The sequence below is a fragment of the Rhinolophus sinicus genome, chromosome 14, assembly GCF_057876585.1.
Source record: "Rhinolophus sinicus isolate RSI-liver-muscle chromosome 14, RSI-T2T, whole genome shotgun sequence".
Taxonomy (NCBI): Eukaryota; Metazoa; Chordata; class Mammalia; order Chiroptera; family Rhinolophidae; genus Rhinolophus; species Rhinolophus sinicus.
The window spans coordinates 183,350,070-183,361,887 of NC_142514.1; the positions used below are offsets into that span (position 1 = coordinate 183,350,070).

General features: G+C 55.6%; 1 protein-coding gene across 1 annotated transcript; it reads left to right on the forward strand.

The window, feature by feature from the left end:
• The first annotated feature begins 97 nt into the window (after positions 1-97).
• TMEM151A (transmembrane protein 151A) lies at positions 98-5,021 on the forward strand. The gene is made up of 2 exons (XM_019737910.3): positions 98-351; positions 2,563-5,021. The coding sequence occupies exons 1-2, from the start codon at positions 277-279 to the stop codon at positions 3,892-3,894; spliced, it is 1,407 nt and encodes a 468-aa protein (XP_019593469.1). The 5' UTR covers positions 98-276; the 3' UTR covers positions 3,895-5,021.
• The last annotated feature ends 6,797 nt before the right edge of the window (positions 5,022-11,818 follow it).

An 11,818-nucleotide genomic window follows, 5' to 3' on the forward strand; every position in this document is an offset into this window, starting at 1 on the left:
GCTTCTTGGGGGCGGGGGCAGCGCCCGCAGTGCCAGGCGCTGCCGGCGGAGCCGCCGGTGCCGCGGGGGCGGGGTCAGTGGAGGGCGGGGCGCCGGGCACCGTGGCTGCCAACGCCGCGGCCGCCGCCGCCGCCGGCGCGCTCGGGTGAGCTCGGCGCACTCCTTCCGCGGCCGCCGAGCCGAGCGGACGCCCTTCGGGGCCGCGCCACAGACCTCCGCGCTCCCACCTATCATGCCCGGACCTTGGGCCCGGGCCTCCCAAGCAGCCAGGACACCATGCCCGAGGGAGGCGGTGGCGACGTTGGGGAGGTGCCCGCGCTCATCACGGACGGCGAGCCGCTGCGCGAAGAGGTACCGGCGCTGAGTGATGGGGACCCAGAGCCTGCGCTGGAGAGGGGAAAGGGGGACAAGGGAAGGGCGAATTCCCCGACCCGAGCTGAGGAGGAGTCTTGTAGCCCCTGCGGTCAATGACGTCATTGGGGTAGCCTGCGTCCTGCGAGCAGTCCCGGGGCCTAGGGGCACGCGTGGGGCAGCTCGGAAGCGATGTGGGGGGCAACTCCCGCCCCCGGTGCCCCCTCCTCCAACCTCGCCCTCCTGTGACGTCAGCGCCTGGCCCCTCGCGTCCCCATTCTGCAGCGCTGCCCCTCACCCACCCACCCCCCCACCCCACCCCCGGGCCTGGGTTCAGGCCCCCAGCCCGGCCTGGCGGTTCACGAGGTGCTCCGGCAGCGCCTGCAATGCAGCAGCAGTATCAGGGACTTGGGGGGGAGTGGAGGGAGGAGGGAAAAAAGGAAGGGAAGAGGTCTCAGGTACCCCTACTCCCTCTCCTCGCGGTGAGGCCCCAGAGCCCATTCTGCTGGCTGGGACCCGCAAGGATGGCCCCTCCTCAGCCCTAGCTAGGAAGAGGAGCTGCGGGGGTGTGGGGCCCAGCGTGGGGTGTTGGAGGAGATAGGTGGTGAGTGGGTCTGTGTGTATGTGTTAGGGTGAATGTAGTGTGCTCGTGGGTGTGAGTGCTGCTGTGTGCTCCCCATACGTTAGGTGGGAAACATGGGCCCTAAAGTCAGGTGAGGGTCTGAATGGTCCCTTGGCTTGGGTGAAGCGGTCCTGTGTGAGTGGGTCCTGTCGTGGGTGGGTCTCTCCTGTAGAGTCTGTGGGGTGTGGGTGGCAGTGAATTGCCGTAGGGGTGGGGGTGGAGGATGTGCACTGTAGTCAGGTGAGTGTCTGGTGTGTCTCTGGGTGTCAGTGAGTGTGTAACGTGTACGCGCATGTTGTGTCCTGTGGTGGGTCTGTGTGCGTGTGTGCCCGCCGGTGCACCATGTTACCAGATGGGGATAGAGGGCTGTATCCTGAGCACAGGTGAGGGTCTGATACTGTGGGATAAACACAGAGCACGTGCATCTGTGGTGGGTGGGGGCTGTGGTTGAGTGGGTGTGTGCCTCTGACTGGCCCAGCAGGGCAGGGTGGTGGTACGCACCTGTGGTGGGTGGTTAGCGGGGAGAGCAGGCTATTCTGGGCTGGGATGGGGGTGGTTCCTTTCCTCTTGGGTCTCTCAAGGCCCAGTGAGGCTGGGGTGAGATGTGGCCCATGTATCCTACTTTTGCCATTTCCACCAGACCACCTCTCCCTACTCCTTCCCCTCTTCTCTCTCCATAGGGACCTGGGGGTGAAGTGGAGGCCAGGCTGGCAGCCCTGCCAGGGAGGGTGGGCCAAATCCCCTGGACCAGGCAGTGGCCCCTGCTACCCAGCAGCTGTGTCCCGCCCCCTCCCTCAGCACAGATGGGGAGTGGAGGCCGGCACTCCATCTGCTCCCCCCAGACTCACACCTCCCCCGTTCCCAGCTCTTCCTCTTTCTCACTTCCTTAAAAACCTCTCCCAAGTCTCCTGCTGTCCCTAGTGGAACCAAGGGACAAGAGAGAGTCACAGTAATAATATTTATTCCGATGGCCAGACCCCATGCTGAGATCTTCACATGTATGATCTCCATGAATCCTCTCAATAACCCCAGTTTACAGATGAGGAAATTGAGGTCCAAAGAGGATGAGGGACCTGCCCAAGTCCTACAGTAAGTGGTGGAGCCAGCACTGGGTCCTGAGCAGTTGGCCTCCAAAGCCCATGCTCTTTACCCATAGGACCCCTGCCACCCTGGCCTCCCACACCACCAGGTCTAGAAATTGAGGCCCAGAGAGGTCATGGGTATGACCAAGACCACACAGCAAGTTAGGGGCAGAGCTGGGGCCAGAACTCAGTTTTCTCAATGGCCGCTCAGGGGGTCCTTCCTTCTCTTGTCAGAGATGGGTCTGTTTTGTCCTCGATGCCCTTGACTGAGAGATGACAGCACAGTGGGGACAGGCTCGGGGCAGACAGGCCCACGTTTGAATCCTGCAGCTCTACTCTGAGTTAGCTAGAAGGGTGAGGCCTGGAGCTAGTTATTCAACCCCTCAGAGCCTCAGTTTCCTCCTCTGCAGTGGGGAGCGTAGCACGACCTTCCCTGGGCTTAAGCAGAGTGGCAGACACAGCTGACAGCGCGTGCTGACCTCGCCTCCCTCTCTGCCCGCCCTGCAGCAGCGGCCCCTGAAACAGTCCCTGGGAAGCTCCCTGTGCCGCGAGTCGCACTGGAAGTGCCTGCTCCTCACACTGCTCATCCACGCCTGCGGTGCCGTGGTGGCCTGGTGTCGCCTGGCCACCGTACCACGGCTGGTCCTGGGGCCCGAGGCAGCTCTGGCACGTGGGGCTGGGGGCCCGCCGCCCACCTACCCAGCCAGCCCCTGCTCCGATGGCTACCTATATATCCCACTGGCCTTTGTCTCCCTCCTCTACCTCCTCTACCTGGCTGAGTGCTGGCACTGTCACGTGCGATCCTGCCAGGCCCCGCGCACTGACGCCAACACCGTGCTTGCTCTGATCCACCGGCTGCAGCAGGCACCACCGTGTGTCTGGTGGAAGGCCACCAGCTACCACTATGTGCGACGCACCCGCCAGGTCACCCGCTATCGGAACGGTGATGCCTACACCACCACGCAGGTCTACCACGAGAGGGCTGACAGTCGCACGGCTCGGGGCGAGTTTGACTACTCAGCCCATGGTGTCCGCGATGTCTCCAAGGAGCTCGTGGGCCTGGCTGATCACGCAGCCACGCGGCTGCGCTTCACCAAGTGCTTCAGCTTCGGGAGCGCCGAGGCCGAGGCCTCATACCTCACCCAGAGGGCCCGCTTCTTCAGTGCCAACGAGGGCCTGGACGACTACCTGGAGGCCCGCGAGGGGATGCACCTGAAGGACGTGGACTTCCGCGAGTCGCTCATGGTCTTCGCTGACCCCCGCAGCCCGCCCTGGTATGCCCGGGCCTGGGTCTTCTGGCTGGTGTCAGCGGCCACGCTGTCCTGGCCCCTGCGCGTGGTGGCGGCCTATGGCACAGCCCACGTGCACTACCAGGTGGAGAAGCTGTTTGGCGCCAGCTCGCCCCCACCCGGGGCCGTGCCCAGTGGGCCTCCGCTCTCCCGTGTGGCCACGGTGGACTTCACTGAGCTTGAGTGGCACATCTGCTCCAACCGGCAGCTGGTGCCCAGCTACTCAGAGGCTGTGGTCATGGGCGCCAGCTCGGGCGCCTACCTCCGTGGCTGCCAGCGCTGTCGCCGCTCCGTCAGCAGCAACTCGCTGCCCCCTCCCCGGCCCAGTGGACCCCGCCTGCCTTTCAGTCGCAGCCGCCTCTCACTGGGAGCTGGGGGCCGGGCCACACCGGGGGTCTTCCGAAGCCTGAGTGGGGGGCCCCTGGGGCGCCGTGGAGAGGACACGGAGCCCCTGGAAAGCCCACCATCCTATGAGGAGGCCCTTTATTTCCCGGTGCTCATTGTCCACGGGGATAGCGGCTGCCAGGGCGATGGGCAAGGTGCCCTCTGAGACCCACATGGCCCCCCAGAGTGGCCCCCTCCCCACCATTCCAACAAGGGCTTCAAGGCCTGAGTAAATGTTGGCCAAAACAAGGGGGAACACAGACCAGCACACAAGGGGAGGGTGTAGAGGTGGAGTCCTTAAATAGACTAAAATGCAGTGACTCGGGGTCATTTTGGGGGTGAGTAGACACCACTGAAGTTGAGTCTATGAACCATCCCGGCATGGCTCTCGCCCACCTCCACCATGTTCCACCCCCTGTGATGGCAAATGATCTGGCTTGAGGGCCTCTCAGGCTGGGCAGGGGAGGAAGTTTCCAGAAAGCCTGAGATGGGAAGAGCCCAGGGATATTTGTTGCCTGCCACAGAGGGCCTCCTGTGGGTCTTCCCTGCATGGCTGAGGCCACATTGGGGGCCCTCAAGCAACCCGGAAGCACAAATTGGTGGATTGGGGCCATGCCCAGCTGGGCTGGCCTCCATGAAGCTGAAGAGCTGGCTATGGCAGCACCAGGGCCTTGGCCCCACCACCCACCCAAAGTCCCCATCCTCCTGCCCTGACAGGTCCCCCTGCCTACCTTCTGGTCTCTGCTTGGGTCCAGTCCCTGATCGGACCCTGCAGTGTGGCCCCTCTTGGTTCTTGGAGCACAGCCTTGCCCCACCCCACCCCACCCCTCACTGTTTCCTTGGTGTACCCTCCCCTTCCCTCTCATCCAGCTCCCTCTATAACTAGGGGCTCCTTCTCAAGGCCCCACCTCGATCTCCTATCCCCGGTTCTCCACTCCTGCCCCCCAGAGTCCACATCCGCCTCTGTCAGCCACGCACACACCCTCTGGGCTTCGGCCTCCTTGCTCCCTCAGACTTCTCTGCTCTTCACCTTCCTGGTGACTCACAGGGCCCAGGGCCACAGGGCATCCGAGGGGCCTCAGCCTGACACAGCCTCTTGGACGATGCCCTTGCTCTGTCGTGGAGGCCCCTGTTCCCCCATCAGTAGGGCCTGGCTCAGGGGACACCATCCCTCCCCCAGGAGGAGAGAGTAGTCCCTTCCCTTCCAACTGGGGCTTCCACCCCCTCTCAGGGGCTTGCGGGGGAGGGAGGAGGCAGAGAAGATGCAGATAAAATAAAAGGTATAAAATGGAAGGTCTTCTGATGTGAATTCCTGAGTGGCGGGTCCAAGGCCACTACTACCAGCACAATGGGCCAACCTGGGTTCTGGAAGGGGATGTAGGGTTGGGCTCCAGAGCCCCAGGAGCAGGGTAAGCTGAGAGGGAACCTCCCTGCCCAGGCGGGGCCTCTGAGAATTAGGTCTGAATGGCTCTGAGCAGCTGACTCCAATCAACTGGTATCTGGGTCACTTCTAAGGCACTGTCCAAGTGGTCCCTCTTCCAGCCCAGTGAGGGTTTCCAATCTGTGGATGGGCATGCTGAGAACTAAGGGTGACTGGCCTCCAAAGTGGGGAGAAAGAGCTATGGTCTGTGGCACGAGGCCAGTTCCCCCACTGGCAATTGGTGGTAGCGATCCGAAGGAGTGGGCACTGAGCAGGTTGGAGGATACGAAGTGGGAAACAAACAGCCAGCCCTGAATCAGGGCTTGGGATCCGAAGGCAGAGAACAAGGGCAAAGTAAGGGCCTCACGGATGGAGCTAGAGAGCTCCCTGGACATGGCCTCTTCACATGTACGGCTGTGCAGGGTGTTCACTGTGCAACAGCACCGGGCTGAGGGACAAGTGTGGGTGGGATCCAGTCTGTGGGCCACTCCTTAAGCCCTGGCGTGGATATAGGGCACCCTTTTCTAACTTGTATAAAGGCAGCATGAGGGCTAGTGGTGGCCCTAGAAGGGTGCTGAGAACGGGGGCGGGGGGGCGCGGAGGGGATTCTCCTGGGCAGAGACAGAGCAGAAGGTGTTCTAGGCAGTGGGAGCTGCCTGCACAAAGGTGTGGGCGCAAGACATGAAGCCAGGAGGTAGAAGCAAAGAGCCCTGGAATAGTTGGTTGAGGCCTTCAATACCAAGCCCCAGAATTGGTCTTTAAACTGGGGCACACTGGTGGTTGAGCGGGTAAGTGGTAAGGTCAGGGCCGCATGTTAGGATTTTAGGCAAAAGCCCAGCTGTCTGCTGGCCACGTGGGGAGGGTGGAGTCAGAGACCAGAGCTTTCCCTGTGCATCCGCCCACTGCTTCACTTCTTTGAGAAGGAAGTCAATTCTTTGTTCAGAAGAAACTTACATGGGAAACTACTGTTCCCAAGCATTCAAGGAGGCTGCATGGGCAGGGGGGCCAATGTGCTGGCTCCAGCTCCTCCCATGGGGAAATTTCCTCTCCCATCATCCTACTCTAACACCACAGCCACCAACTGCCTGCTAGCCATTATCCACTCTCCTCTCCTCCTCAATAACAGAACCTCAGTTTTACTTCACATGGCAATGAGCCCAGCTAAAGGACAGCATTTCCAGCCTCCCTTGCCCATATAGTTTGGCTATGACTTAATTTTAGGTTATGAGATACAAGCATAAGGTATTGCAAGGGATTTCTAAGAATGCTCCTTGAAATAAAAACAATAAAGGCTGATTCTGTCCTCTTGCTTCATCCTGCATTCAGCCTGGAATGCAGATGTGATAGCTGGAACTCTGGCAGCTATTTTGGATCAGGAGATGACCTTGAGAATTGTGGCCAAGTGCTGATAGCAGAGCACGACAATGTACCCCAAAACTTAGTTGGCTTAAAACATCAATAATCATTATTGTATCTCCTGGTTTCTGTGGGTCAAGAATTCATACAGCGCAAACGGGGATGCCTTATGTCTGCTCCAGGACATCTAGGGCCTCTGCTGGAAAACTCAAAAGCCAGGGATGAAATCATTCAAAGGCTCATTCACTCAAATGTCTGACAGTTGATGCTGGCCGATGGCTAAGGGCTACTGGCTGAAACACCCAAAGAGGGCCTCTCCACATGGCTTAGGCTTCCTCACAAAATGGGGGCTAGGTTTCAAGGCCAAGTCTACCAACAGGGTGGAGCCTGTATCGCCCTTTATGACTTAGCCTTCGAAATAACATGCATCACATCTGCGCCTTTCTATTGGTCAAAATTATTACAAAGTTCCACCCAGTTTCAAGGAGAAAAAGCACAAGAACCCACTTCTCGATGGAAGCTCATCAACATCACTTGGTAAGATTAGCCTGTGGGATAGGAGCCATCTCCAAAAATGCAATCCGCCACCACTGAACCAAATGCTGTTTCTAACTGCTCGACATCTACAGAGTGGTCTGCAAAATGAATGCCAGCCTGTTATAATGCTGCTTGGGGGGAGAAAGGTGGTGATGTGTCAGATGTGGGCCTACTGGGGCAGGAAGACCTGCTCAGGTCATGTATTGGAGCCTTCTGGCTTGTAGTAGATTAAACAAGGCCACAAATCCTTTGTAGCTCCTCCCCTCAAGGGGTGGAATCTATTTTCCCACTGGCTTTGAGACTTGCTTTGACCAACAGAATATGGTGGAAGCGGGGCTGTGCAACTTCTGAGGCTGGGCTTCAAGAGGCCTTGCCACTTCCACCAGTGCTCTCCTGGAGCCCTGAGCCCACCATGCTGAAGATGCCCAGCCTCGCCTTCTGACAGACGAGAGGTCACGTATAGGAGAACTGAGGCCCCCAGCCAAGGCTCAAAGATTCTAAGAATGGCTGGAACAAGCCTCCAGCGCTGGCCTGACCACGCTGCTCCAGCCTCCCAAGCTACCCCGGCTTCTGCTTGTCTCCAGGTCTGACTTTCAGCCCCCATTCACCTCACAACTGCCAACATCCTACTGAAGACTCCTTTTCATCTTGCTTGCCATCAAAGGACCCTGATGGGCTGGTGTCCTAGGAGGAGGTTCATTTGAGATCTATTTTCCTTTTAGGATTGAAAGTGATTAAATAGACCCAGATGGCTGGGGATGAACCTGAATTGAGATCAGATGGCAGGAAAGAACCTCAAGGGCCCCCAAGAGAGGGATGGCCCTGGGGGGAGGGGTGGCTAGACACAAATTCAGCACCAGGGTCTCATGGTTCCTGGATGAAGGCAAAAGCTGGAAACCCCTCCTGACCCAGCCCCTCATTTCAGGGGCTGTGACAGCGGTAGCAGCATGCTGTCCCCCTTCAGACACATGGCTACCTGACCAGGAATGATGGCTGTATGGTAATCAGCAGCAATGGCAGCTGTCCCAGCTGTTTGGACTGACACATAAAGTGGCTGGTAACTTTCCTGGCCGTTTCTCTCACTGATAAATAAGCCAACAATAAAAAGTAGATTTTATCTTCTGTCCACTGGGTGCTCCACTGCAGGATGTGCTCTCTGTGGCAAGTGGGATCTCCCACCAACCTAGAACTGTTCGCCTGGTCCCTAAGTGTGGTTGGCAGAATGACGACCACATCTAATCCCCACGGCCTATGAGCATGTTACCTTACATGGAAAAAGGGACTTGGCAGACGTGATTAAGGTTAAGGGCTTTGAAGTGGGGCGATTAGTATCCTGAAATTTCCCGGTGGAGCACTCATTCTAACCAGTCCTTTGGGGCTTCATTGATCAACCTATTTTCAGCGACCACCATTGAAGAGTGCGGAGTCCCTGGGACCTGGAGAAACAGTCTGTGGGTTAGGCGACTAACAGGTGAGATAGACTGATTTTACCATTCCTTTTTCCTGAAGCCTGGAGATTCCTTCCTCTCTATTATTCCAAGGAAAGTCTGCCTCTTCCTTGTGTGCTAGGTCCGGGCTGGAGCGAGCCTTCTGGAAAAAGCTTCTGCCAGGTATCTGTGATAGAACAATAAAACCTTGCTTCCTGTGAGCATCCCCAAGACAGCTGTGTGCCAGACATAAATACTTACTTTCTGCTACCTGGTAGTCCACCCCCCAAATCTGGTTTGCATGTTTTTCACAGGCTTCTGTCATTCATTCTGGATGTGCCATCATCTTCTTAGTCTGATTTTGCACAGCAAACTGATTTTGATTTCAGTTTCCATGCTATCATCAGCTACCATGGGACACACCTGGCAATGGAGTAGAGACAGCGCGGAGGGGAAGGGTTAGAGGCATCACCAATCCTGCACCTTCTTCGCAGTTTTCCTATGTCCTCCGTCAGGATCCTGGTGTCTAACGAGACCCTTCCTTTGATGTAGGCCCCCACGCACTGCAGCGAACTCACATGGATGCCATGAAATATGATAAACCCTTGAGAGAAACAGAGCTACTGGACATCTGTCAGACAACTGGCAAACTTCGAGCTCAAGGCCCTTCACAATTTCAACATTGGATTGCACTACATTCCTTTCAGTGACATAAGTATCTTTGCAAAACTGGGTTTTTGGCAGCTGCCATGATAAAAAACAAGTACCACGGGAAAGTCAAACAGGAAATGAAGGTGGCCATGTCCAATCTGATTCCAAGTTTTGAGAAGTTGTGCAGTGACCAACATCCACCCCATTAGCTAGTGATTGTGGTTAAGAATAAAAATATTTTTGTATCTTTCAATGTAGGCATATTATTTTTTCAAATGACTATTGAGTATTAAAACATAAGTACTTCTTATGTTGTTTGGCCCTAACTATTAAATGAAACTGTTAGATTTTTTTTTTTTTTTTTTTTTTTTTTTTTGCCAAGGCAGGGCATGAGAAAAATCACTGAGACACTTAGGATGTGGTAAACTGATGTTTGGGAACATCTGCCGTAGGGACTTGGTGGGTTTGGGGTTCAGCTCTCCCATGTCAGTTTCTGGAGTCCGTCTTCAGGGCTGCCCAGTGCCAGCTAAGCGGACAGCTCTGCTTGTAGCAGGTTCATGCAGCTGCCCTGAAGTTCCTCATTGGCTTCCAGCAGGAAACCTTGACTTTCCTCACCGAGAGTCCTTTCTTCTCCCCGACAGGTTACTGTGGCTATAATGGGTACATAGTACGCCCATTTTTAAAATGTGGAGGCAAACATCGTGTGATTAGGGAAGCTGCCTAAGGACTCCCAGCCCTCAAGCAGTGGAACTAGAATCAAAGCAAGGCTGTCTGGGGCAGGGTGCCTGCTCTTAGCCACTGCTAGTTGGCCTTCTGGGGAGAAATCCCTGAGTTCACCAGAATCACACTGCCAATGCCCTAAGGCTGCACCTGGTCTGGGCCTCTTGTCTGCATCCCATGAAGTCACACTTACCAGCCTCACTCACTAGCATCATCCACCAAAACCAGGACTGACTCTCCCTCGGGGGGGAAGGGTTTATACCACCACCCCACCAATCACAGCATAATCAGCCTGGGAGTCCCCATCTTGCAGACTCATCCCTAAAAGAAAGTTCCCTGGAAAGTGGTGACAAGAGAATAATCATGAGCTGTCCTAAATTAAATGACAGCAAGCTGGAGAATGGGAGAGAGAGACAAGAGAGCTGATCAGTTAACAGAGCTCCAAGCCAAAGCCAGCAACAGACTGCTCACATTCCTGAATGTATGTTGAATCTTTGAATCAGCTTCCAGGTGGCTCTTTCAGCTCTCATCTGGAGAGAATAGCTGACCACCAGACACCACCACTTATGCACGAACGTTCCAGACTGTCATGCACAACCAATCCAGGAGCATCAAACACTTCTTCCTTAAAGACTCTGTATCTATCCCAGAACTGGCCCCACTTCACCTTCTCCCTCCCCGCCCATCTACAGCCAATGTAAATTGTTCCGAAACAACTTAGATTTTTCTTCTCCAAAGTCATTGTATAAAAGAGCCCTGTCAACTCCAGGACTGCTGACATGTTGTCTTCCCCACCTGCCCCAGCTGCTGGTCCCAGGACCTGGTCCTTTCCTGGCTAGCATGTGGCTCAATAAACCCTTTCTTTCAGAAAAGCTTTCAGCCTCAAAGGTTTTTGTTTAACAGTGGGCGTTTTCTGATCAGAGACATGGCTGTCATTATGAACTGGCCCTGCTCTAGGGGTGAAGACCACAGAATCTACCTGGGTTCAAACCTTCATTTACTAACTTGGTCAAATAGGACAAGTGGCTTCACGCAAGGCTCTCAGGCCAGTGTCTTCAGCTTTTGCATCTGTAAATTGTGGTAAGAATAGCACTTACTTCACAGGAGTTGTTATGGATCTTAAATGGGTTAAGACATATAAAGCCCTTAGGATAGGACTAGGCGTATGATAAGTGCTGCAAGCATTCACTATTGTTTTCGTTATTGTTTGGCACCAAACCCCACTCCTATTCATAGCAGTCAAGACACCTGAGTTGGAGTCTCAGCTGGAAAGCATCCCACTCCCCAGGCTTGAGTTTGTCAGGAGGTGGCTCCACCCAGTGTTTAATGCTGGGAGTGAAGGGTGCCCAGCTGGGTGGGTGCTAGCACCTAATTGAGCTCAGTGTTAGTTTAGTTCTGCCCTCCTCAATCTTAGGTCTGTCCCAGTAATGTTTGCAAAACATTTTGTTGAGGCCTTAGAGCTGAACTCCAGTGCCCTGGCCTCCTGGAGCCTCAGTCTAGTGTGGGAGTGAGCAGGCGAATATTTTCAAATGCAGATATAGAGATCTGCCCTGAAATCAAATCCACTGCGAAAACAGTGACTCTCAGCTCCCACAAGAGGGCCTCTGAACCCAGACCCACTCCCTCCCACCAAACACACACCCCTAGGGAAGGTGTCTACACTTTGAAGTGCTAGTTGGGGGAAGGGAGGACCCAGCCCTAACAATTCTGGGCCTTCGGTGAGAGCCTGAGTTTTCGCCCTTTGGGAAACGGGATTCGTGGGGAAGTTCACACCAACCTCTATAAAGGCTGACAGGCTCCATCTCAGCTCAGAGTGGCTTAAGGTCCTGTGTGAAGCCCCTTGGGTCTTCCAAATACAACGGAGGACACCTGCAAGCAGATCTGCTGTTTTGCCGGGGGCGGGGGGTGGAGAGTTGGCAGATATTTGAGTAACACACCCAGTTAATTAATCAAGCAACTATTTATTTATTGAGCCCTAG

Excerpts from the sequence above, each read along its gene's own strand:
- TMEM151A (XM_019737910.3), top strand. The coding sequence starts at position 277 with ATGCCCGAGGGAGGCGGTGGCGACGTTGGGGAGGTGCCCGCGCTCATC. Across the intron at positions 352-2,562 it reads GCGAGCCGCTGCGCGAAGAG|CAGCGGCCCCTGAAACAGTC; the intron begins GTACCGGCGCTG and ends CCCGCCCTGCAG.